The sequence below is a fragment of the Cyrtonyx montezumae genome, unplaced genomic scaffold (genome assembly GCF_038088225.1).
Source record: "Cyrtonyx montezumae isolate F1298 unplaced genomic scaffold, pur_monq_1.0 scaffold_2, whole genome shotgun sequence".
Lineage (NCBI taxonomy): Eukaryota > Metazoa > Chordata > Aves > Galliformes > Odontophoridae > Cyrtonyx > Cyrtonyx montezumae.
Genome location: NW_027071936.1, coordinates 3,492,662 through 3,520,448, shown reverse-complemented (window position 1 = coordinate 3,520,448; position 27,787 = coordinate 3,492,662). Strand labels below are relative to the sequence as shown.

The following is a 27,787-nucleotide window of genomic DNA, read 5'->3' as shown; positions in this document are numbered from 1 at the left end:
TTGCTCACAGATTACATAGTCAAGAAAACAAACCCCATTTTTATATTGGGATGAATATCTTTGTCTTCGGTTCTTCTTGGCACAGTTTTATATTTGGATTATAGAATCATGGAATCACTGAGGTTGGAAAAGACTTACAAGATCATCCAGACCAACTGTCCTCCCATCACCATTAGTTCTCACTAAACTGTGTTCCTCAACACAATGTCCAAACGTTCCTTGAATACCTCCAGGATTGGTGACTCCAGCACCTCCCTGGGCTGCACATTTCAGTGCCTGACCACTTTTTTTGGAGAAGTATTTCCTAACATCCAGTCATAATCTACCCTGGCTCAACTTAAAGCCATTCCCCTCTCATCCTATTACTGTTACACAAGCGAAGAGGCCAACCCCCAGGTCTCCCCTGAGCCTCCTCCAGACTGAACAATCCCAGCTCCCTCAGCTGCTTCTCATAGCCCGATCTCCAGACCCCTCACCATTTTGTTGCCCTTCTTTGAACCTGCTCCAAGGTCTCAATGTCTTTCTTTCAGTGAGGGGCCCAAAACTGAACACAATACTGTTGTGGCCAAAGTGCAGGACCCAGCATTTTGTTGTGTTGAACCTCCTCCTGTTAGTTTCAGCCCAGCCATCTTGCCTGTCCAGTTCCCTCTGCAGGATGTTCCTACTTCCAGGCAGATCATTGCTTCCAGCTTGGGTGTCATCTGCAAACTTACTGTGGGTAATCCAGGTCATCAATAAAGATACTGAAGAGGATGAATGACATTACAAGGTAGAGACTTCAAGCCTCAGAGTAGAGTTAAGCAGGAAAAGAAGAAAGATTGTGCCTTTTTTCTGACTTCTAGCCTTTGTTGTTGCTTTTTTTTGCCTTTGTTCCTTGTTCATTTTCTTCTTACATGCGAAGATACCACATCTACATATATACTTATGTTTGTGTAGACTCACAGGCAGTTGGTTTAATTTTTTGTCTTTAATTTCTTCTTGTTGCAGTTTTCTTCTTAACTGTAAATGTGCATCCCTTTCTGATTTGGCAGTTATGTATAAAACCTACAAGCTGCTATAAAAGTACTTCTGTTTGATTTGCATTTTTATTGCTCTTTGAATTAAAAGGAAGCAGTTAACCTATTCATTCCTGTTGTTCTATATTGAGTTCAGCAGTATGGGCTAACAGTTGTTGCAGAGTTCTGTGGAGGGGTCTACCTATGAATTGATCAAGACATATGGCTGAAGCATCTTAGAAACACTGAAAATTTGGGTACCATTCTGGCAGTCCAGTCTACAGAAAGGATTGCTGAGTTCTTAGACTAGCATTCATTTGGCAGAAGATCGTGTCAAAGCACGTTATCTCTGACATAAAATATCTTAGTAGAGGGCTGTCCCTGAGCTATGCTTACTGCATGTTCAGACTTCCTTCTAACCCTACAGCATCCAGGGGGCTCTGGGAAGAGTTAAAGCGTGCACCGCGAAGTATGAGGCTGTGTTGGATTTAGAGTCCCTTCCTGGAGCTCTTTGTGAGCACCAGAACAGCACAGCATGTGGGATTTCTCCTAGAAATTCTGTGGTAGTGAAGCTGTCCATCCCCATGTAGAGTGAGGCTTTGCTTTTTCCTGCACGGAGCTCTTCTTTGTTACAGCAGTACCTAGATTTAATCTATCACTATTTGCACAATGGTGAGTGAGCTTGGATTATTAAGCTTCTAGTGTTTGATTTGCTTTCTGTTTCAGTAAATAGCAAAACTTCCAGTGAGACTAAGATTAAGCTGTTACTATATTTCATGTGCTTGCACGATACAAATGTGCTTCTGTATTTCAAGTCATAATTTCATATACTGAAACTCTACTTAAAACAGCTCTGAAATTAACTTTTTCTGTTTTCTGTATTTCATAGAGGATGAAGTGAGGGGCACTTGTGAAGTGGCCCCGAAGACTTCATTTCCAAGTAGAGATGCTTGATGAAAGAGTGGAAGAGCTGGGAAAAAAATAAAAATCCCATTACTGGTTTATGTAACAGCTTAAGTAAGAATGTCTGTCTAAGATGTAGGGTATTCACCCTACATCACCCTACAGATAGGTTTTAGCCAGGCAAAAAAGAAGTGAGAGATACTTTGCAAATGGGGAGGGTATAGTTCCCATACACAACAGTTCTGAAGTAAGCACTGTAGAAGAGTAAAGAGTGGGGCATACCTAAGAGCTGAAACATTCAGGTTAACTTCTTTAAGTAACAAGCCAGAACAAATGAGATTCTGATTCCGTACCGTTTCACAGGAAGTTAGGGAACCCATCTGTCAATGGTGAAGATAATTAAGCTTGTCCTTTAAAAATGCATCATCCTTATTGCGTGACTTTTATCACTATTAATGAGCTTTCATCAGGCCCTGTTCTCTGGAGGGAAATACGTTTAAACAATACTCAGTGTAACTGTTGTGTCATGTGTGGGCATAATGCAGAACTTTCATTTGTTTCCAGTAGAAAACACTGAGTAAACTTATAAAACAGAATTGACGTTGGATGTGCCACTAAAAGAGCTGATTGCAGTGTTCTGCTTTAGGGATCATGAATTCAAGTGAGAGAAAGCACACCTGTGCTTTAGTGGTGGCTTGCCACCTAGGATGAGCCATATGTTTATATAAATGCTACAGAGCAAAGTAGGTGACGTGCCGCAGCTGAGATCGAGGTGTGCCCTTCACTGCTTTGCATGCCATATGCTACGAAGTGCTTCGTTTTGTTGCATTACATGCTGATCAGATGTATTTTTAGAAGCAATTTTAAGGGCCTGATGCTATATGCATTGGAATGCTGCATGTGCAGAAGCTGATTACTTTGAGCAAGGATTGATTAGGATCAGGGGGATAGTCCTTAGGAGTGACATCGTGGTGGGGGTCTGTTACAGACCACCTAGTCAGGATGAAGAAATAGATGAGATGTTCTATAAACAACTCGTAGATGTTGCACGATGGCCAGCACTCGTTCTCATGGGGGACTTCAACTTCCCTGATATATACTGGAAATACAATACTGCGCAGAGGAAGCAGTCCTTGAGATTTCTAGAATGTGTGGATGATTGCTTCCTGACTCAGCTGGTGCAAGAGCCTACCAGGGGAGATGCCTTGCTTGACCTACTTTTCACTAACAGGGAAGGACTAGTAGGGGATGTGAAGGTTGGAGATTGTCTTGGCCAGAGTGACCATGAAATGGTGGAGTTTGCTATTCTGGGTGCCGTCAAGAGGGTGACTAGCAAAACTATTACCTTGGACTTCCAGAGGGCAGACTTTGACCTGTTCAGGACACTTGTTGCAAGGGTCCCTTGGGACTTGCTCCTGAAGGGTAAAGGGGTCCAGGAAGCCTGGATGCTCTTCAAGATGGAAATCTTAAAGGCACAGGAGCAGGCAGTCCCGGAGTCCTGTAAGTCAAGCCGGAGGAGCAAAAGACCAGTGTGGATGAACCGGGATCTTTTGTTGAGACTCCGAGAGAAAAGGAGAGTCTATGTCCTCTGGAAGATGGGTCAGGCTACTTGGGGTGACTACAGAGAACTGGCCAAGATCTGCAGGCAGAAAATTAGAAATGCTAAAGCCCAGCTTGAAATTAGGCTGGCTACTGCTGTAAAGGAGAACAGGAAACCCTTTTACAAATATATTAACAGCAGGAGAAAAACTAAGGAAAATTTCCCTCCTTTACTCAACGAGGCAGGCAATATAACCACAGATGATAAGGAAAAGGCTGAGGTTCTCAATGCCTTCTTCACATCTGTCTTTAATAGACAGGACAGTTATCCAAATGGTACTTGCCCTGACCTGGAAGTCTGGGACGGGGTGCATAATGCACCCCCTGTGATTCAAGCAGAGACGGTCAGAGATCTTCTCCTCCATCTGAACTGCCACAAGTCCATGGGGCCAGATGGGATCCACCCAAGGGTGCTGAGGGAGCTAGCAGAGGTGATTGCCGAGCCACTTTCTGCCATCTATCAGCATTCCTGGTTATCTGGAGAGGTCCCACAAGATTGGAGACTTGCCGATGTGACTCCCATCTTCAAGAAAGGCCGTAAGGAAGACCCGGGGAACTACAGGCCTGTCAGCCTGACCTCGGTATCAGGGAAAGTTATGGAACAGATGTTATTGAGGGAGATCACACGACACGTGCATGGCAATAAAGGGATCAGACCCAGCCAGCACGGGTTCACCAGGGGCAGGTCGTGCTTGTCCAACCTCATCTCCTTCTATGACTGGGTGACCAGACAGGTAGATGAGGGAAAGGCTGTTGATGTAGTCTACCTGGACTTCAGCAAGGCCTTTGACACGGTCTCCCACAGTATTCTCCTAAGGAAACTGGCAGCCCGTGGTGTGGACAGGTTCACTCTTCTCTGGGTGGAGAACTGGCTGGAGGGCCGTGCCCAGAGGGTAGTGGTTAATGGAGTTAAGTCCAGCTGGCGTCCTGTAACGAGTGGTGTCCCCCAAGGGTCAGTTTTGGGGCCCATCTTGTTTAATATCTTTATTGATGACCTAGACGAGGGAATTGAGTGTACCCTCAGTAAGTTTGCAGATGACACAAAGCTGGGAGGATGTGTCAAACTGCCTGAGGGTAGGGAGGCCCTTCAGAGGGATTTGGATAGGCTGAACAGCTGGGCTGAGCAAAATGGGATGAGGTTCAATAAGACCAAGTGCCGGGTCCTGCACTTTGGCCACAATAACCCCATGCAATGCTATAGGCTTGGGGCAGAATGGCTTGAAGAATGTAGAGAGGAAAAGGACCTGGGGGTGTTGGTTGATGCTCGGCTCAACATGAGCCGGCAGTGTGCCCAGGTGGCTAAGAAGGCCAACAGCATCCTGGCCTGTATTAGAAATAGTGTAGCCAGCAGGAGCAGGGAGGTGATCATCCCCCTGTACTCAGCTCTGGTACGGCCGCACCTCGAGTACTGTGTTCAGTTTTGGGCCCCTCACTACAAGAAGGACATTGAGGCCCTGGAGCGTGTTCAGAGAAGGGCAACAAAACTGGTGAGGGGCCTGGAGCACAAGTCTTATGAGGAGTGGCTGAGGGAGCTGGGATTGTTTAGTCTGGAGAAGAGGAGGCTCAGAGGAGACCTTATTGCACTCTACCACTTCCTGAAGGGGGGTTGTGGTGAGGAGGGGGTAGGCCTCTTCTCCCTGATAAGTAATGACAGGACGAGAGGGAATGGCCACAAGTTGCGCCAGGGAAGATTTAGATTAGACCTCAGGAAGCATTTCTTTTCTGAAAGAGTGGTCAGGCACTGGAATGGCCTGCCTAGGGAGGTGGTTGAGGCACCATCCCTAGCGCTGTTCAAGAAGCGTTTAGATGAGGTGCTAAAGGACTTAATTTAGTAGTTGGGTAGAGATAGTGATAGGAGGATGGTTGGACTAGATGATCTTATAGGTCCTTTCCAACCTTATGAACTTATGAACTTATGAACTTATGAGCAAACAGCCCCAGATAGCAGATGGCCCCTAACAGTGTTATAATATAGGTAGCAATTCCATTCAGTACGTTGTGTGGCCTGTGGAGATAATATTTTTAATCACTGCCATTTGGAGTAATATAAACACTGTTTCCTGATCTAACTGTGGGAAAAATGCCCAAATGAGCAAACGTACGAGCCACCCAACCACGTTCTCCAAAATCTGAAACAGCTACTGAATTTCAGGTAGAGGAAACCCTGGAAAGTGTATTTCTTTCAGTGTTAGGGCAGGCCTGAAATCTTATCTGTTTAGCTTCAGCACCTGATTCAGCTGTTGTTTTGTAGATGAGGAATTCATGGTGTGGGTCAATATAAAAATACTTCCTGCCTGTGTCATTCAGAAATAGACTGATCCGATGTTTCCATGAGGAGAGAAGATAAATTCCAGCCTACAAATAAAAACGTATGATTTGCCTGAAGTAACACAGGATGTTGATAGAGCTGAGCTACAGTATTTCTTTCTTAATTGTAGAAGTTCAATCCTATGTGATAGGTCTAGTTATTTGAAGTAGGACTACTGCCTCTGCAGTGCATGGCAGCCACTCCATCTGACTTGTGCTGGATATTTTAAATAGCCTCTTGAAAGAGCAACAAATCAGTCTACAGGTGGCATGATTTACTGTATTTTGCCAGTGCCTTCTGTTCACCTCATGAAACAGACAGCCAAATCATGACCCTTGTTTGAGAGTCATGAGTCGTTGAAAAAAATGGCAGAGAAGACAAATAATATTTCTTCGTGGAACGTCACCTTTAGGATTATTTCATTCAATTAGGACTTCGAATAAAGCACCAAACCAGACAGTAATAGCAGCACTGTTCAAGATGTCAGCGTGGGTAAACAGAATGTCTTTCATTGCTTTTAATGTGAGAAAGGATGTAACCTGTTCACATATCAGTGTGAAAAATTGAGCACTTGAAGCTTAATAGTTCAATTATTGAAGTAAATTCCTTTTTAGAATGTTGTCAGTGAATGAACCTAAAGTGTTAACTTGATAATAAACTTAAGCAGTCCAATATAACCAGTTACAGCAGTACACAGTTATAGTTTTACTTAGATTTAAATGGAAATAAGCTTTTAATACCTGCTGAGAATACATGGGTGCTTCCACTTGAGCCATTCAGTTTGGATTAAGAATGTGTTGGTTGTTTTGTTTTGTTTTGTTTTTTTTTTTTTTTTTTTTTTGAAGGAAATCACTGAAATTTACTACTTAGTTCTTGTTTTGGAGCACAAGAAACTAACTATTTTTGAATGAAGCAAAGCTTGAGAGTTTATTTCCAGAATCTGCCTGTGGGTGTGTAGTCTCCAAACTCCTAACCTGGAGTTAGTCCAGAATAAAAGCCCTGAAATGTATGCGTTTGATCTTCAATACTAGCTTTACATTCTGCAGATCTCTACTGCTTGCTAATATACACAAGGCACAGTGTGAATGATCAGAGCACAGGATATGCTGTGAATGGCTCTTTAAATGGCTGGGGCAGTCTGACTAGGTCATTAGTCTTGCTTTCTGGCAAGCCATGCAGGTAATATTTTTCTCTAATGATAGCAGTGCATGTCTACAGTGCTAATTGTCAGATTGTTTTAATTGTTGTATTTTTCTGGAAGAAGACTCGGAACTAAATACTTTATTCTGACATTTGATACAGAGGGATAGGGGATTTTCATCTCTAAGATGCAAGTGTGCCTGCAAAAGATGTTTAGACTTAAAGCTGTGCCTGGAAACAGCATTAGTCTCTTGTCACTGTTTGCAAGGGAAATTAGAAAGCTTTATTTGCAGCTTCTAAATGCTACGTTATTTACTAAGTAGTGTCAGTAAACATTTAAATGACTGTTGATCTCAGTCAAATTATGATAAAATTTTAAAGCAAACAAATGCATTCTGGTAAAATGCTCAACTTCTGAAAATGATTTTCTGATCCTGTATACTCAGCAGACAGTTTCATGACAGTCACGTCTGTAGGGAGAGGTATTATTGTGGAAGGATGCTGTATGACTGTAGCCTGTTTTGGTGACTTGGGCACAGCATGGAGACAGCAGTTGGAATGGGTGGATGGGGTCTTACGAAGCCCAACCTAACTATGTTGGATGCATCTGCAATGGAGAGGGAGCACTGTATTCCTGATCTGTATTACTAATAACGTTGATTGAATGGCTGAATACTTCAGAAATACATAACGTTTATTTCTGCCCTCCTTGGAAAAATAGGGCATGCAGATAGGAGGGTGTGTCGTGAATATTAGATCATTTGTAAATCCAAATAAAACCTAGCAATTAGTTTAACAGCCAATTGTCCTAATGAATGTCATCAATCTGAAAAACATCACAGGAATTAAATTTTGTCTGGAACTGCAGCCTCATAAGACAGCAAACAAAACCACCTGTGATGTAACTCCCCCTTTGCTGCAGGTAGGTGCATTAGTTTGGAACAGTGCAGCCTGGAAATTGCTCCAAATGGAAGAAGGTTGTGGGTTTGGCTGTGAGGGAGTAACAGTTATTAGGGTAGGGAGTCAAGGTCTCATGTGTCTTTCTTCTTATTACATTAACCACTAGCTTGTGGAAGATATTCTCTGCAGAGGTATCTTTATGCCAACGTTTCCAGCTAGAAGATTTATCTTAAAATTGGGTTCAGCCATCTGAAGAGCGGGAGCCTTGGGATAGGTAGGGCAGTGAATCACAGCAAAGTTGCTTGTTGAGTGCTGGCTGTGTGAGTCGCTATCTTCCTTCATCAGAGCTGACTTCTCCATGGCTTGCAGCATGGCTCTGAAAAGCCACTGGTTTGCTTCCTCTTAGATTTGATTAGCTGCTCCTGCATCTGGGAGGTAGTACTTGCTGGACACTTGCAATCTTGCAGTAACCCAAATTTCGTCACTGTAATTGTTCAGGTTGGTACAAATGCAGTGGGTTTATAAGGTGACTTTTTAGATCTGAAGGAAACAAAATATATGAAAGTTAAATTCCACTGAGTGGAAATAGCATGGTTTTTGTTATTTGAGGCAGTGGGGGAGTGAATTGAGCGATGCAGGATAAGGAAGCTTCCAGTAGAATGTTTGGGCTTTTGGAGACTAGGTACAATTACGTTTCTGTTATCTAAAGGACCTGCCAGGTCACCAGATTCAGAGCTTAGGAAGAATTGTACTTGCAGCTGGTAGTGTACAATTATTGAATGGCTTAAAGATCATCTGGTTGCAACCCCCCTGCTATGGTCAGGGTTGCCACCCACTAGATCAGGGTGCATCCAGCCTGGCATTGAAACAGGGTATCTAGACAGATACACAAGCTTTGTATGATGATGCCAGGCTGAGAAAGCTGGGGCTCTTCAGCCTGGAGAAGAGAGGCTCCAGGGGAACCTTACAGTGGCCTTCCATTACCCAAAGGGGTCCTACAGAAAAGCTGGGGAGGGACTTTTTATAAGGACAGATAGAGACAGGATGAGGGGAGATGGATTTAAACAGGAAGAAGGTAGATTTAGATTAGATATTATGAAGAAACCCTTTACTGTGAGGGTGATGAGGCACTACAACAGGTTGCCCAGAGGTCATGGATGCCCATTCCCTGGAAGCACTCAGCGTCAGGCTGCGGGGGGCTGTGAGCAACCTGGTCTGGTGTGAGGTATCCCTGCCTGTAGCAGGGGTTGGTACTAAGTCATCTTAAAAGGTCCTCTCAACCCAAGCCATTCTGTGTTTGTAACAGCTCTGGGAAGAGCTCCATAAGGGTTCATTGGATTACAGGCATATTCTTCACACACAGACTTACATTGCATTTTAATTTTATTACAGAGTTCTCACTTTATTCATAAAAGCATAATTATTTTATCATGGTTCTTTCAGCGATGTTTGCAATGATTTCTTTTCCATCATGGTAATTGTCCTAGCAATGAAAAAGATTTTAAAATGCTTACAGTACGAAGCCAAGCAATGTGTAATTGAATCCAACTGTCGTTGAAACAGACTCTTTTTTCTGACCTGTTGTTTCAGTCTGAACATGATGTTTATTTACCACCTTCATTATGGCAGCATTAGCATATAAAGAAGCTGTGCCATACCATCATGTACTTTCCTAACAGATGGCTCCTAACTTCTTGGAGGCTTTTCTGTACTTGCCAAAAATATCTTAGATTGGCACAAAGTTTCTTTACTCAGCGTGAAGTATGATTGACTGGTTGAAATAAATTAATTTACCTCTCCTCTGGTCTCTGAGCTGTTTTTTTTTTTTTTTTTTTTTTTTTTTTACTGCAGCAGCCTGGGTTTTGAATCTAATATTTCACAATGATCAAAGCCTCTTTTGCTAATAATGGTGTGGAAAGTTCCACTCAGTCACGTGCTGTCTGAAGAGCAAGAAAACTGAGGACCACGCTTCTGCTTGAGAGGTGGCTCCACCACCTCTACTACTGTAGTCACAGGATTTAAATTTTGCTTTCTCACTCTGAAGCTGTAAGAATTTCCCTTGCTGTCTCTGCATAACAGAAACCTTTCTTTGTTTAGTAATGGCCAAGGCGTTGCTCGTAGTTGTACCTTCAGTGTAGCAGCAGAAAGTACAAATGAGGAACACATCACTGAGGTACTTAAGGTCCATTTCATTTCTTATTTTTGTATGCATTCTCAATATTTGATATCCAAGTGAGTCTGGTTGTTGCTTCATTTGCTTACAGACAGTGTGTGTACATACATGTGCGACCAACAGAGTTTGGATGAGTACTGAATCACTATAATTCCATACATGCAGATTTTCATAAATGCTCAGATATAAGGTAAAAATCCACATTAATTGGTTCTGGGTTAAAAACAGCAAAAAGAGATGTGGAGACTTCTGTTATTTGTTCCTTTGTTTTTCAGAAATGCGACGTATATTCAGTTCTTATTGCCACTGATGTTTTTATTGACATTGATTTGCTTCTCTGCTTTTCTAAAAGACACCTGGGGACTTTAAAATACCAGACTTTATTTGTTGTTGTTGTTTTCTCTCTGTGTTTTATGGAGTCATAGCATGATGCTTTGGCCTTTGTCATATCTTCCTGAGAAGAAATTTACCTCTCACATCTAGATCATGGCAATGTAGTGTGAATGGATATGGCAGACCACAGAGGCTATATGGAAAACCGATACGAAAGAGTTCTATAGTCTGTGAAAGTGCATACAATATGCTTTGTGCTCTGCTGTATTTTTCTCGGTAGCTTTGGAAGCATTCCATGCTTTTTCATTCTCACAATGATTTTCTGATGCGGTTTCAATCATACGTGAATTCTCTTGGCAGCTGTGATGCTTGCTTATTTATCATTTTTGCTGCTATTGTTCAGTATGTTTGTGATTTCTTTCGGCTGTCTGTTTGTTCTTAATGTTGCCTTTCAGAGGCTGAAATCAACAACTGGGCATTCGATTTCTGTGTCTTGTTTTTGGCTGCTTCTGACGCACCTCTCAGCTTTACGGACCAGGAAGAATTTCTTTGTTTTGTGTCCCTTTGCAGAGGCTGTGCTTGACTGTTTCTTCATGCTGTAGTTTCTTTCTCTTATGTAGAAGAGAACGATTGGACGTGGTTAAATCATATGCACTGAAGACCTATTTCCCTATGTAAATACTGAAGCCATTCTGTTAGCACTGTAGCAAAACAATGTACTACAACAAAGTAGCATGCAAACCTATGGTACTGCCAGCAGGATTTAAAAGGAAGGCTTTGGATGGGAGTAGTTTCTCAGCAATTAAAAATGTTCACCTTTGGACAGAAACTGAGCATCAGAACTCTCTTATTCACAAATAAGAGAAATTGTTGAAACAGTTAAAAGATTAAGTCATATATTTGATTTTATCATACCCTCATACAGTACTAAGAGACACATGTTCTAATAATCATAAAACCGTAGAATGGCTTCACTTGGAAGGGACCTTAAGGACTATTCAGTTCAAAGCCACTTCTTTGGGCAGGTTTGCCAGCCCTAGGTCTGGCTACTTAAAGCCTTGAAAATCTTTGACTGTAGAATTAATAGACAAAAATAATAGTGCAATGGAGAAAGTATTAAATAAAGTGAGCTACGAGTACGTTACAGTAAAAGCAGAAACAGGTGTAGATGTCAATGGAAGGGTGAGTAACTGAGCAGGTAGTTTTGGTCTTCCTTTGATGAGACATTGTAGGCACAGGCTTATTTATTTATTTATTGGTATTGAGCAATCAAGGCCTTAGTGTTTGGGGAAAAAAGTTTAGGACACATTTCAGCGTTCAGAAAAATGAGCAAAATAGATCTTTGCCTATTAGTTAGAAGAACAAGAATGATAGAATACGTAGAGTTCTTAGCAATTCCAAGGTTTTGTTAACGCTATTTCTCTGATACCTTTAATTATTTACTCTTTCTGGGAATCTCCCATTGTTCACCAGTCTAAGCAAGTCTGTGGAAAAATTATGAGAAAATGAGCGTGTCTTATTCTTCTCTTGTTGCTGTGTAGGCCACTGACTTCTTCCAGGAAGAACAACGTAAACATAAAGAGAAATGCTTTGTATAGAGGAACTTGAAAGAAGTAAATCCTGTCAGATGTTTCTAATATCTTTAATAAAATATATCTTTCATATTTCAGTGACTTCTGAGTCCTTATCACTGTGTTGTTTTTTTTACTCTAGTAATCTTGAACCACGTGTGATTAGTTATTAAAAGTCTAACATATTCTAGCAATAACAACATGGCTGTAGGCTTGGTCTAATGTGGGAATCTGCCAGAAAGACCTACGCTTTCTGCATTATCCCCTGGCTCACCCTTGGGTACTTAGAAATACTCCCCCTTTTCCCTCCTGCCCTGCATTTATCTTGTGACAGTCTAAATAATTATCTTAGCAAGTTTTTATTATATTGCACAGGTACCCTCCCACTGATCTTTAATAGGAATTTCACACATGCAAGCATATAACTGAGGTATGTCAGCATTCAACCATAACACTGATCACTGCTGATAAAGTTTTGAAGTAGATCCTGATTTTCTGTTAACCCAAGCAGCTTCATATTTGCTAGTGTGCGTTATGTCCTTACTTGTAAGATTTGTTAGAGTTTTGCTTTTACGTGTGGGCACTCCTGTTTGAATTAAATGATTTTTATATCTTTGTTGCAGGTTTCTTAATCGTTTGAGAAACACACCATGTTTATGCTTTTATATTGATAGTTGTAGGGATTGAGTGCTTGTGGAGTTCAGCTTTTAAACTGCTGTAAGCAGATAGAGATGCGGTCACTTCCTCGGCTACAGGGTGTGCTTCATGCTCATTCCTGGTTTGGTGTGGGAGAGATTGAGAGGCTATCACTGAGTTTTCCCAGATGATGCATACAAGTATGGATGGATAGTTTTCTGAGTGTAAGGACGGTAAATAGAAAGCTCCCCTGTCTTTTCTGAGGAGAGTGTTCTGCTTGTCTGTTTCCCCCTGAAGGAGTACAGAGCTCCTTCATTATTCAAGCACAGGTCAGTGGTTATTAGTAGATCTATACTGAAGGGAACAAGTGGTTTAATAGGGAAGATCACAGGAACATTCCAGTAACAGTTTTCTAATGAACTCTTGCTCGGGAGTCCAGATAGAAAGTGGTTCTTAATTTTAATGTGTATTTTTGAAGGTAGGTCGTGAGACATTAATGCATGTATTGTAGCAAGTTCAAAAAGTATTTAGGCATTACTGCAGATGAGAAACTATTGTTCATGAGTGTTTGGGGAGGTAATAAGATGCTTTTGTTGCCACAAGAACATGGTAATTTGGGAAAGAGCAAGGGCTGAGAGTAACATAAACAGAAAAGCTGTTTAGAAGATTCACAGCCCTTTTCAGAAGACTTTATTCAGCTTGAGCAGTGTTATATCTCTAATACACTTGAGATACATTGGTCCCTCAAAGGGTAACGTCTCCTATTTATTACCACGGAAAGTACAGCAGATATGAAGAACATAATTGAATTTATTACTTTCTAATAATTTCAGAAACCAGACCAGGTTCAACAAAAGCAAGTATAGAGTTTTGTACCTTGGAAGGAATAACTGCAAGTATTGGTTCAGGCTGGGACACGACCTGCTGGAAAGGAGCTCTGCGGAGAAGGACCTGGGGGTCCTGGTGGACTATGAGTTGGCCATGAGCAGTGTGCCCTTGTGGCCAAGAAGACCAGTGGTATTCTAGGGTGCATTAAAAGGAGCATGGCCAACAGGTCAAGGGAGGTGATCCTCCCCTCTACTCTGCTCTGGTGAAGCCTCACCTGGAGTACTGTGTCCAGTTCTGGGCTCCCTGTTGCAATAAAAGGGATCTCTTGGAAAGAGCCCAGTGGAGGGCTACTAAGGTGATAAAGGCATGGAGGAACACCTCTCTTATGAGGAGAGGCTGAGAGACCTGGGGCTGTTCATCCTTGAAAAACAAAGACTCCGAGGGGATCTTATTAAAGCTTGACTCCCACGCTTAACAATATTTATAAAGTGACAAGGCCAAACTCTTCTCAGCAGTCTGTCTGAACAGGACAAGGGGAAAACAGCCATAAACTTGAGCTTAGGAAGTTCTGCACCAACGTGTGAAGGAACATCTTCGCAGTGAGGGTGACAGAGCTGGAACAAGCTGCCCAGGGAGGCTGTGGGGTCTCCCAGAATTTCACTCAGGCTGTTTAGATACTTCTAATTGAAGCATAGAAATATTTATGGCTTGAGATCTGAGCTTGCCAGAATTCAAGAGACGTTTGGATGATGCTGTCAGACATACAGTGGAATTTTGGGTGGTCCTGTGTTGAGCCAGAAGTTGGACTTGATCCTTATGGATCCCTTCTGCTCACATTATTCTATGATTCTATGGTAGACAGGAAAAGCCATGCAGCATGTATAGAAATGAATAATTACACGAATAAGGGGTCTCTTTTTTTTGTTTTGTTTTAAATAAGTGTGATAGTTTTAAAAGAGAAAATAATGTATTAGTATTCAAAGATGAGAAATTTCAAACATAAGTCAATTTATTTCTGTCCTCGTATGTGAATTGCATGCAAGGATTAGTGCTCTAAAAAGACAAGAAAAGTTAGACTCAGCTACGTGGTGATTTATACCTATGTGCAGGTCAGGGTTTGCAATGAGGCTGGCTAGGTGCTTTGCCTAGAAGGGTTTCTCTATTGTTCAAGGTGACAGTGCAAACCAAAGAATGTGTAGGTGACATCTCAGATATAATCAGGGATGAATTTTTCCTTACTCCATCCTGTTTTTAAAACCTAGACACTAATATAACTTGCAGTATCAAAGAACAGGGCGACCCAAAAAAACTAGCTCTCCTCTAAAGGCTGCGTTTATCAGCTGGCTTGAGTTGTCTCAAGTGATAAAAATTGAATAATCAGCATGTTATTTACATCTGAGGTTATTCTTTCTGTGGCATGACTTTGAGTGTCATTCACAAAGACCAGCTTTTGCTGAGTCTGAAAATGCAGAGATTTAAAATTATGCCTGAAACGCAGGAGTTTAAAGCAAACCAACTTATTTTCTGCAGCTATGAGATTTGCTTCTAGTTCTGACTATAAACTTTTTTTTATTTGGAGAAACGTGAACTATTATGCAAAAAAGCACAAGGAGTCTTAAACCAATTTATTTTTAACATGACAAAAGATATCTGCTTCTTTGGTGGTATGTGTGGTCAAGATGACTTGTACAAATTGCAGCTGCCACTGATGTTTATATACCACCACTCTTTACAGTGTAAGCTGAATTTGAGAATAACTTGGCAAGTTTAATTTCTAGATTGTCTGCAAATTGCACCTCTGATGTTTGGTGTTGTTTCTTTTGGAAGCTGTATATTACTGATAAATGATTCTAGCACGTAATTATCTCTGTAACACAGTGTTACTGTTCTCTCCCATTGTGAAATTAGACAACTTCGCTATTTCTAAGATACATATACATGATAGAATTCTCAGTGCGTTTCTGGAAAAAAAAGTATTCTACCTAATTGTTTTTCTTTCTCTCTCCTAGTCTGCTCCCAGTTTTCAAGAGGAGTCTTCGCTATTTTTGGATTCTATGACAAGAAGTCTGTAAACACCATAACATCATTCTGTGGGACTCTTCACGTCTCCTTCATAACCCCGAGCTTCCCAACAGATGGGACACATCCATTTGTCATTCAGATGAGACCTGACCTCAAGGGAGCCCTCCTTAGTTTGATTGAATACTATCAGTGGACCAAGTTTGCATATTTGTATGACAGTGACAGAGGTAAGATTCAGTTTTTATCTGTGTGCTGATAGCTATTTGTATCCTACTGAAATGCTGAATTTGCCTTAGAAAATGCAGAGAGGAATACAGCACAAACATTTAAATTTAGAAATGATTTTTTAGGACATAAAATAGTATAAACGAATGAGAAATCACAGTGTGCATGAGCAGAATTTCAGGCGTGTTCGGATAAGTTATGAGAGTATTTGCTTGTTGTAAAACAGTTCGTATGAGGGTTGTTTTTTTAAATCATCCTTAGATGATTATTAAAAAAAACAACAATGTAAAACCATATATATACTGAGGTATTTTTTCGTGTAATGATGCATATCATCCACACTCAGCTTTTGAGTTGCATGCCAACTATTTATAATTACAGAGTCAAACACAAACATCAGTAAGCCATATGGCTTTTTTTTTATGCTGTAACTATTGCTGACTGGTGGAATTTGCCCCTACAAACTTTGAGCTCCTTGAGGTGGCTGTCTAGTTAATGGAGGCCTGGTAGGAACCAGTTGCTCTGTGTTGTGCTTCAGCAATACTTCAGTAGAGTTAAGGGAACATCTACTAGCACTGATTTACTCCACACAACACGTGAAATCAATAGCTGAGCACAAGACAAACAAGAGCATCGGATGCAGTCCATGCTCCTTTGCAAGATACCATTGACATTACTTGAGTTTTTCTCTGCTGTTTATTTTTATTGATGACCCCAAATCCACTGTTCCTGGCTAACTTATTCCAGGGCACAGCCTCCACAAGTGCAATGTCTTTTTATGGGTGTAATAATTGTAGCATAACAATTTATGAACTGTGAAGAATCACTGGCAAATTATGGTATATCAATTTTGGGAGAAATAACATTATATGGAATGTTTTGTTCCGTCTGCCCTTCCCTTATCATCATTCTGTTCTCAAGTTCTCCTCACCTAGTAGTCCTTGACCAACTTTTTTCTGTTCTCGGCCTTCTCAAAGGGAAGACAAGAAACTATCTTGTGGCAAAACTATTTTGTGGCTTACCTGCACGGCCACTGGTCAGAGTTAAATGCGCATTAAATGGAAGATGCCACTTTTGTAAGATTGTGAGACGATCAATATTTAACACACTGGTTTATTGAGTGATGGAGTAATGTTAAATTCTCTGCCTTCTGATGCTGTATTTTACGTGTTAAAAGTTGTTCAGAATGCTGAAGGGCCTTCCTCAAAACAGTTCACTGCCACTGTTCTAAGCCCTCAAGTAAGAAAAACTAAAGCTGGCACGTAGCCTCCAGCAGTAGTGTCATGTGGGGTGATGAACCCTACACTCATTTCTGTTGCAGATCCTTTTCAGAGGATCACGTTAGAATCAGAAAGGTTCACTGCTGGTTTAGAAAGGACAGTTGTGAAACTAGTTGCTTAGCCAGTGCTCTGTCAAACAGCTAGCAGTGTGTGGTACCTGACTTGCATGTGGTTTTTATGTTGGAAGTAGTGAAGAACACTTAGTTGCTTTCACTGATGGAATGGCCAGGAATAACAGCATGAGAACTGTAGTCTGTAGTAGTCTGTAGTCACCTTTTGGTTATGCCTCTCTTTTGTATTTGTTTTAATTGAAGCGAGGCACCTCAGTGATAATGAGCTCCAAGGCATGAAATTCCTGCCTTTATGCTGAGTAAAATCAGTGCTCCCACTGCCTGCACTAAGCCTATCCTGCGGACTCAAGCAGCGTGTAGGCAACACCTTTGATGACAGATCCTGAGTAGACAGGGTCCACGCTTCTTCCAAATGCTTTTAAGTGTTAATGTGATGTATATGCAAGGAATTGCATGTAATTTCAGATACTTCTTCCATCAGGAATGAGATGAAAAAGGCTCATAGACTGCTCATAGAAACTCTGAAAACTAATAGGAATTAGTTTAATGACTCATTCCAAAAGAATATTTATTGCTACTTTTACTGCTCCTCTGTGGTTAGAGGCTGACTGAATGAAGTGCAGGACAATTTCACATCTCGTGCCTGTTCCTAAGAAGTGAAACCATTTATTTATGCACTTCCAAGCTATTACTGGTTTATTATGGCACTTGATGTCACATAATGTGGCTTATGCTTTATCCTACTTGTTTTCTCTTGGATGCCACTGCTAAGCAGTTCAGTTTGGAGAAAGTAATGACATGATTGTAAGATTCTCTTTGTAACAGAACTGCTAATTCAGTCAGCCTCTATTCATTCCTTCTTTTCAGACCTCACTGAATTAACAGTCTGTCTCATGTTAACTGCAAGTGGTTCAGGTACATGAAATTCCCAAACAGGGGTGCTCACACACTCACAACCAGCAACTGGAGTTGTTAGTTTTTTGTCCTCTGCAGATTTTCACTTCCTTTACCCCATACAGATTATTCTTTAAAAAGAATCGTTGTAAATGATTTTTTTTCATTTTCCACTGTACTGTTGCTATCAGAGTAAACTACACTGTTAGAGGATCACAGGTCTCCTACATCTAAAAAGCAAGAAATCCAGTCTCTGCAGAGGGTACTCCAAAAAAAAGAATGACAAAAGAAAAAAAGGAGTCCCTACTAGAAATGGAAGATCAGAAGAATAAAATACTACTTATAATGGATAGTAGTAACATTAAGAGCCCTCATTAATCTATGCCTGAGATTCTGTTTGGCTCAAAGAGTGCATGTAAGGGTGGGTTGGAAAACCTGAAATCTACTAAGTCAGATATGAAACACTGATTACGACTGTATTCAATACCTTGTCTTTATCCAGTTAGTCTTGTTAATTTTTGGAATCTTTTTATTCTAATTATTTTTTTTTAATTTGAGGTGTGAGAAGAAGCAAAGCTGTTAAACACAAGAACAAAATGCAAATTAAACCAGTAATAGGTGCTGCAAAATTATCAGATCCTTGGTAGGGTCCTCACCACTGTATTACTAATGAAGGTGATATTACGTTGCCAAATGTGCAAATAAAGCTAAGCAGACATTACACTTCATAATTAAGAATGATAAAATTTAGCTTATTTGAAGTGAAAAGGGTATTCTGAAACACGTCTCTTATTTAAACCAAGCCCATAGGAAGTACTCACTGCACAAGTATATTCGTGTATGCTGGAACTTTGTTTTTTAAGAACCTGCAAAAGCATTGTTTCTAAAAGTTCATTTAATTTTCCTTTCTCTTTTTTTTTTTTTTGCCCTACTTGTTATGCATTGGAATTTTCATTGCTAGTTTCATCCAAAGTTCATTTTTTCCAAGATGAATTGTAGAAAATTGCCATTAAGAACAATATAATATTTTTTGAGGTGTAGAATTACTTTTAATAGTTTATAATATTTTAAGATCATCTTTACAACTTTTAGTTTACTTATGTTAAGTTTCTTTTTGTAGGAAATGTCCACTTTAACATATTTATAAGTGGTTTGTGTGTGCCCTTGTCTGTTACTTTAAAATACTCATTGCATGATGTGTAGAACTCCCTATCAGTCTTCTTTAGAGTCAGTATAGAAAACCAGAACTATCTGACTTGTCATTATGCCTTTGGAAGCCTGCCATTTTCTTCCTTTGCTGATGACCAGTCTCATATATTGCTGAACATTATTACTACATTCACTTAGGAAGCTGAATTGCTAAACCTGACTCATGTAATGAGGTGTTTACAAACTGTGAGGCAGATTGATTCTTAGTATTTTCTGTCCTCAGTTATGTTCATAATCACTATCATTTCTCATGAGTTATCCTTGAAGCTTTCTTTTACATCTCTTTACATTTCTTTGCATGCAACTGTATGTTTCTATAATCTGTTAACTTAACATTTGAAAAGGAAAAATGAGTCAACTGAAACCTTCACTGATACAGTGTTTTGTGGGCAGTGGAAACTGTGCAGGCATTATAGCTTCCTGGCAGAAATATGCCAAAAATGCTAGAACAGCAGCAAAAATCAGACAGCTCACAGGTGTTAACACTGGGCCTAGTAGTCTATACAGGAAGAAATATATATCAGCAAATTTTCTTTCGTTATCAGGGATCGATTGTGGTCAGCAGAAACAATAGCTCAGTTATCAGTTATGATTATAGGCAATTTCTCATCACTGTGGAACATGAGAATTTTGCCACAGGCCTCAGTGAGATCAGGGCTTAATAGGTTGCTGCTCAAACACTGAGAGCAGGAACAGTTACATTGAATTCAGTAATAAAGAGCTGATCCTCTCTGTAATTGGATCATTCTTCTCCTGGAAGACCTCTCTCTGAGTGTATAGGATTCCATCAGCAAATCAGTGAACTGGCAAAATATTCTGAAAAAAGTTGAAGCAAATACAAAATATTGTCCTTATAGGCTCTGATCTCTTTGGGTGGTTTATATAGAACTTTCATGCAATAAGAACAAATTGGGCCTACACGTCTTCATTTCTGATTCCTAACGATGTGTGACAATTCAAACAAGTAATGGTGTAATCTTAAATAAGTAATTGCATAAATCATGTTCCATAAGCTTGTTATTCCTGAAAGCTTTGTCAGTTGTATCTCCTGCTTTCTCTTGCACATTGCTAGGGTTATCAACACTGCAAGCTGTGCTGGATTCTGCAGCTGAAAAGAAGTGGCAAGTGACTGCTATCAACGTGGGAAATATTAACAATGACAGAAAAGATGAAACCTACCGTTCACTATTTCAAGATCTTGAAGTGAAGAAAGAAAGGAGAGTGATTTTGGACTGTGAGCGTGATAAAGTCAACGACATTGTTGATCAGGTTTGCTGTTCTCCATTCTTTCATTATGACAATTCCTGATGTTCTGTTAAAAAAAAAAAATATATATATATATATATATATAATGAGTTCATTTCTGTTGATCCTATTTTTGTGGTCATTATGCACCCTTAGGAAGTGACAGATTTCTGTTAGGAACCACATGCTCATCAGACAGAAAGGGAACGTACAAATCCTGTAATTGCTCCTTCTGTTCAAAGGCAGGATAATTCTGTCTGGATCATCCTGTATGGCTATCTATCCTGATTCTATCCTGATTATTTAGGAAAAAAACTCAGTAAGGCTATTTTGCAATCTGTCTAGGTATTATACTACATTATCCATACTTCATACACTATTACATGTGGTGTGTTACAAATAGTTATGTAAGTCTAGGGGTTAGTTCACTGTATATCTAGAAAGTGATTTCTAATTCTAATCCTTTTTTTTCCAAAAAACATATACATATTGGAGGGCTGCATCAACAGCTTATCTTTTTAATCCGGTTTTCTTCGTAGTTCCTTTTATCTTCTCTCTTCAGTTTGTCACTATCCTAAGATGTGTTAACCAAATTTGGATGCTGTCTTCCATAGTGAGGGCCTTTTGAACTTTCAGCGGAGCAGAAAGGTGTCATCTCCCTATCCCCATGTATGTTGTTCATCAAAATTATTTCTTTCATTTCTCTTAATTTTCCTTTTACGACAGCATCACAGTACTCTGATTCAAATTCTTGTACTGTCTCCAAATCCACCTCTTCGTTCCTGGTGTCTAGGTGTGTCCAGGTTGGATCTTCTCAATGCTGTCTTTTTATCTTGTTTCCTCTTTTCCTGCACACTGAGCACAGTGGAAGACTGTAATAACAATTCTGTACTGGTTTAAGCTTAAGCATGTGAGACAGTGCATTATTTATAGGAATACATTAACTAGATTTAGTTGCATTTGGATGGGTTTACTCACAAGCTTTTTTGGAGAGATCATCATCCTAGTCTTCATAGTGAAGATGAATATAGCTTGGAGAGGCTCAGGCATTGAGCATTGTGTTTGAGCAAGCAAACTGTGTGCATTCTGTTTCTGTTTTGTTTTGAATTTGTATTTGGAAAATGTCTGTGGTTTTCAGGATTGATTTTTATTTGTCCTTGTCCTTCAGAGCATTTACAACTTTTCTCTTATCACCATCTGCAGTGTTTTAAAATCACAGTTTTTGATTTGTCATTAAGTTTACTGGTAAATTTCAAGACATTAATATATATATATACTGAACAGAGCAATGCTTGAGAGAGAAACACTGCTTACAACTATGAGATCAGATATGTCATTTTGAGCTCTTTTTTTATATGAAGACTAATTTTTTTCGGTTTCACCTTGTGCCACTTCTTAATGACAGGAACTGTCACTTTAGTTGCCATGCATTTTTTGCTAGCTTTGTCTGTGTTTTGTAATATATCTGTTATTCCCTTTTGGCTTCTTGTTTGCAGTGCATCTCTAGGATATTTTTCATACCCTTGTTGCACACCAACAGGTCGTACCTTTGTTGAGATAGAGATTTTCTTACTTTATCCCCACAGACTTGTGTCGCTTCAGAAAACATATGGATGGATGAACTTTTGTTTCTGCTCATCTCATTTCTAAGTCACTGAGAAGTGTTAAATAGATACAGATCAGCCGCGTAGGTCATTTATTGTAATTCCAATTATTTATTCAAATCAAAATAGTTTTCTGCTGTGCTGTTAGAATATAGTCTTTTAAGCTGCTAAGTGTCAGTTGTTTCATGGGTTTACCCTTGAGATTCTCTTCAAAAGATAATCTACCAACTTCTGGTGTTTAGTCTGTTTTCTGGAGTCCGTTATCCCTACACTTTTGCACCTATGACATTCTTCCCTTACAAAATAATGTAAAACTGTTTTGATCTTCTCAAGTAGTCTGAAAATGCTAAAATAACTGTTTTTTTCTTAATTTTCTCCCCCACTTAAAATGAATACTCATCATAAGAAAGGATTTCTGAGAGTACCTCTAACTTTCTTTACTTTTCAAACCTGTGAGTTTGTGTCATTCTGATTTTCTTTGCTGAATACAGATACTTGGGATTCTACTTTACTAGCAGATTTGTTTAAAAAGTTTGAATTCTAGCCAAAAAACCCAAACCCACACCTCAGAAAATGTCTTTTCATGAGCATGCCTTCAGCCTTTGTATCAGAGTCCCTTTTCTTTTTCCCTAGTATTTTTACTGAGCACAGAGCAGGCTTTTCTGTTGACCAGTCTTTTTTCTGAATAGTGGAGTACTGTATGCTCTTTTGATATTGAGCTGCAAATTCTTTGCTTGCTTGCTTTCTGTTCTTGAACAAACCTGTTTTTGTTTATCTCGCTGTCTTTATAAGCTGTGTCTGTTTATAAGAGGTGATGCTCTGGGGTCCTCAGATCACTGCATAGACACACAGTGTGTTTGCAAAGTTGGTTCTTCATTCTTTTTTTTTTTCCTCCCATGGAACAGTTTCTTTGTCAGATTTCAACTGTTTGTGTAAGTTGAAGTTGAAAAATACTTTTGAGTTCACCAGCTTCCTCAGAATGGTTGTGCTCTTTTGTTATTCTCATTGTTCAAAAGATGGAAGAACTCTCTAGAGAACTCTTTTCTCACATATCCATTCTCAGGAGAAGTGTTTTGCTTCAAAACGTAAACTTCCCTGTGGAGATGGAGTCTTAATTAGGATTGTATGGGAGAAGAGTCCATGCTACACACTTGCCAGTGGAGACAACTGAGAAACGATCAGCTTTGAGTGAGATTGTAAGGACACTTTAGGAGAACAAACAACAATTTGAACTTCTAAAATTTCCTCATAATGTAAATACTTTCGTTCATGTCACAGTGCTTTTAAACCTCTATTTTTGGTTCAGAGAATGTTACTGTACTGCTACAAGTGAAGCAGAACCGAAGCAGGAGTGTCTGAGTCAGTGCTTCTTCTGGTGCCTCTACTCTGTGATGCCCATTCCCACCTGTCTAGGTTGAACCTTCAATATAAAGCGTAGTAGCTAGTATTCAGGTCCTCTTCTTACAGATTTTGGAGCTTGATCTTCAGTATAACTAATTTCTACCAGCAGGGAGTATATTCTATAATTAATGAGCTAAAATAAAAGTAAAGCACTGAAAAAGCTCAGTATTGCAAATGATGAAGCTCGTAACTTAACTTTTAAATCATACTGCTTTTAGTGATTCTCAGTCTGTGTATCAGCTGAACATTCTCTATTATGGAGATATTTTTTTTTTCTTACAGGTTATCACAATTGGTAAACATGTTAAAGGATACCATTATATTATTGCAAATCTGGTAAGCAGTTTTAATATTTAAAATACCTGCACTTACATGTTTTACTGTTCGTGGAGGCACACAAACTAGTACTGTGTTTTCAGTGAGTGTTTAGAAAATAAAGAAAAGCTAAATATATTTATTCCTGTTAAATAGATGTGTGTGTTCAGATAGTGTTTGTTTTATTGGCTGAGTCTTTTCAGAGCTTAAATGCTTCCTGTTAAATTTCTGTCAGTGGGATTGAAGATGGCTCAGCAACTCCATAAGAGGTTCATCCATTTTTCTGCATCCTTTATTAAAGTCACAGTAGGTAGGAAAACCAGAAAAACACCTTTCCAGACTGTGGTTGGATGCATTCATCCAGATCACTCATGTTTCTTGTCTCACTGCTGAAGTATTTAAAAATTACAGCTCTCAGCTTTGATTCTGCTGGACTAGTGAATCTCACCTTCGCACATCCTCATTTCTCAGATTTCTCAATCAGTTTGATTGTTCAAGGAAATATTCTATCTGACAGTACAGTCAATACCCTTCCTAAGGGGGAAGGGAAGTTTCATGAAACTTGCTAGATTGTCAAGGTTATTTTTTGAAATTCTCTAAAGATGAATGGCCATTTTGCTGACATTAAAGTCAACAATACTTATTTACTGCAGCTACAGAATCTAATGTGTTTTTTTCTGCAAGAGATAAAGCAGAGTCTGTGGGCTTGAATGTCAGTTATTCTGCTCCAGAAAAGAGCTTTGAGGGTTGTATGGTGAAAGCACCTTTGTGTAATTTATTTATTCTCTTTAATCTTGGAATTCGATACAATTTGACATAAAAATTTCAGCAGAGCCCCTGAAGTCCTCTGATTTCAAACTGTTTTTCATAGTCATTTTAGAGGCAGTTAAGAAAACAGAATGACCATAGTGTGTGTAATCACACATCGTACATAGCCCATATCTCCTCCTAGCCTTTGATCAACACCTCTCCACTCCAGATAGGAGATAGTTATCCATGTTGCTACATCACAGTAAGGAAGACTTGAGGGTTCAAGGTCTCTTTAAAAAAGCATAACAATGGGAGTCTATATTTATATCCATTAATTAATGTTTTAGAATGAAGAAGGTACTGCGTGTTCACAAGACAAGCAAAAAGTCATACAGAATTTGAAAGTTCCCTGTGTTTTTGCTGCATGCATTGTGTAAATAGTTTTGAACTCAAAGGAAATGAGCTTTTTGGAAAGTTGCCTAGTGTATTTCATCATGTTGACTGGTTACCATTTTAGCCATTGCTTGGCTTGTAACATGATGATATCGTCTTTATATGATTGACAGAATTTAGTTATCCCTCATTTAATTTGCTTAAATGAACTGTTTTAGTCCAACCTGCTTTCATTTTATAAATTTAAAAAAAACAACCAAGGAGGAAGAAAGCTAAGAATAAAAGATGTTTCATTCTCTCAAAAACTATGGAATGGGACTGTTTTTAAGAACAAGAAATAGTTGTTTTTTTATATACCACAAGGGAGGTAAGAGAGATTCTAAGTCCTTCCATGTGCTTCAGTGTTCCCAGCAAAAAAAAAAAAAAAAAAAAAGCAAACATAAAGAAAGCTGTACCTGTAACTATTACTGGCCGAGGTTTGCACTCCTACCTGTTATTGACCTTTTAATGTAAGTAATCCCATTGAAGTTAACAGTTTTTGTTCCAAGAAAGTGATCATGGCAAAGGTAGATCCATTCAGCACTCGTTCTGTGGAAGCATAAAAACTAATAAGCAACAAGAGGCATTGTTGGCTCGCAGCCCAGGATTTTAACTTGGATCCTGTTTGAAGAAAGCATTTGGCTTACACATTTGCAATAGACGTCGTATGATAACACTTTTATATGTACAAGGCTACTGAGAGATCTGCCAGAACTGCTGGAATAACAGACATAATGTTTTCTGTGCCCAGGGATTTACTGATGGAGATTTATCCAAAATTCAGTTTGGAGGAGCAAATGTCTCAGGATTTCAGATAGTTGACTACGATGATCCTTTGGTGTCAAAATTTATACAACGTTGGTCAACACTAGAGGAAAAAGAATATCCTGGTGCACACACTAGTACAATTAAGGTATGTCTTGCATTTGTTTTAACTGTGATGTACTGGATGTACATGAAGTAAGGGGATTGGACTAGTAAGACAAGAGAAAGAAAACCTGACAAAATCAGTGGTGCCAATTTTAATATTCTCTCTGGGGCACTTTTAACATTCTCTGTCATAGTGGTGGTTCAGCAGAAATGTCAGAAAATGTTAAAGACAACTTCAATTTTTCTTGTATAACTGTAAATCTCTGCCTGATGACTTGTTAGGAAAATGGTTTGATGTGATATATTAAGTAGCTGCTGACTTCCTTTTGATTTATCTTTCTCCTAGTTTTGAAATGTGTATGACTGCATATATGTCCTTCTAAAACATGTTTTGAAGGAGTACAGGTCTAGCACTTCCTGTCCTACCAAAGCAATGATAAGCCAGTTGCTCTGGAAGGGATGACTAAGTCCTACAAAAACTTACAAAATAAAACAGTATGCCTGAGGTACAGATCTGTGGGTCTAGTTCCAGGTCTGAATGACTCGAGATGTGGTGTTGGGCAAAAAGGTAAACTTAATTACCTCAGCTTTCCCTCTGGATAAAACTGGGATAACTGCATCTTCTTGTCTTATGTAGCGGTTACAGAGATCAATTATTGCTTGCAAAATGTTAATAAGCTAATGTGTTTTATTTCTTTAACACAGCCAGAAATTTTATTTAAAAATGAGTGTATTTAATTAACTCTCGAGTGTATTACCAAAAAATGGCAAATGTTCTAGGCAAAAGTATTTTCTTGACCGGTATTAAAGTGAATAAGAACCTTCAGCAAAAAATGGAACATTCTGCAAATTCCTGAAACACAGATCCTTTAAAGTGCCCAATCTTAATGATTATTTAAATATGTATACGTATATAGTTTCTAGATTCCTTTTTAGTGTGTCATATTTTGGAAGACTTAATTGAAGCTATAATTTTTCTTTTATTTATTCTTGTATTTTTTTTTTTGAGAGAGAGAGAACAAGTGAATTTTTCATTTAATGTTTGACAGAAGAAGCTAAAGCCTGTGTCATACCTTTAGATCCACTGATGTTACATTTGTGTGACATTCGTTACTCTCATTTAGGCAAAAGAGGAGGGAAGAACTGGCTGTGGGTGACTAGTAAAATTCTTTTTGTGCATCCCTGCTTCTGAAGGGATGAAATCTACCTTTGCTAATGTTGCAGAATCTTAGTCTGGAAATAACCACAGTGAAAGGCATAAGTCAAAAAAATAGTTGCAATAGTTTGTCATAACATTAATTTGTAATTTTATCACAGTTACTACCTTTAAATCTGCCTTATTGGTTCTTTTCAATTACATTAGAAATTGAAAGTGATAAAGGAAAGTATTTGGAGTATTCTGTTTTGGAGATTTTCTTTTTTACGGATAAGAAAAAATAAAGGAAAAAATATTTTCATAAGTTTCATGTTTCAGAGCACTTATTAAATTCAAATGCCCAATCTGATTTTTGTCTTTGTTTACGTAGTGTTGCACGAGGAATATAGGAGATCAAAGTTATTTGGCTATATTAAATTATCAGATAATTTAAAAGTGCTAGAGGTACTGGGGAGGAGGAGGGAGTGGATGTGTGCTACAATGCATGGAGAGATTGGTTGTATCAGTTGTGCTTTTTATAGCTTTCTGTCTTTTACCCTTGTACACATTACTTGTAAGGTTCCCTTTGATTGTGCGGTAGTCTGAGACATGTCATGTTTCATTGCCATCCTTGGACCTAGAGGCAGAGGAGAATGATGGCCACTGCAGAAATAGGGCAAGAAATGCCCTTGAGCAGTCATCCAGTCCATTCTCCTTGCCTGAAGGCAGAATCAAATATACCTGTGTAATTCCTGATGGATGGTGATTTCACAGCTTCCCCAGATGTTCAGTTGAAGAGCATAAGCAGTCTTACTTCTTGCTTTTTTGTCTAACCTAAGCTAGGCTTTGTCTCCAGATCCCTTATTGCTTTGTCTGCTTCTTCTATATGAGCATGTTCTCCTTTTCAGCTGTCCTTCTATATTTGAAGATGGCTGCCATATTTATCCT

The 27,787-nt window shown here is 39.3% G+C and overlaps 1 protein-coding gene across 4 annotated transcripts in view; it reads left to right on the top strand.

Moving 5' to 3' along the window:
• GRIA2 (glutamate ionotropic receptor AMPA type subunit 2) overlaps positions 1 to 27,787 on the top strand; it is a 77,742-nt gene that overhangs the window by 19,459 nt on the left and 30,496 nt on the right. For all 4 annotated transcript variants that reach the window (XM_065736242.1, XM_065736243.1, XM_065736240.1 and 1 more), the window contains exons 3-6: positions 15,396 to 15,635; positions 20,160 to 20,356; positions 23,620 to 23,673; positions 25,586 to 25,747. In XM_065736242.1, the coding sequence (XP_065592314.1) occupies positions 15,396 to 15,635; positions 20,160 to 20,356; positions 23,620 to 23,673; positions 25,586 to 25,747 (653 nt within the window). The remainder of the gene's footprint in view (positions 1 to 15,395; positions 15,636 to 20,159; positions 20,357 to 23,619; positions 23,674 to 25,585; positions 25,748 to 27,787) is intronic.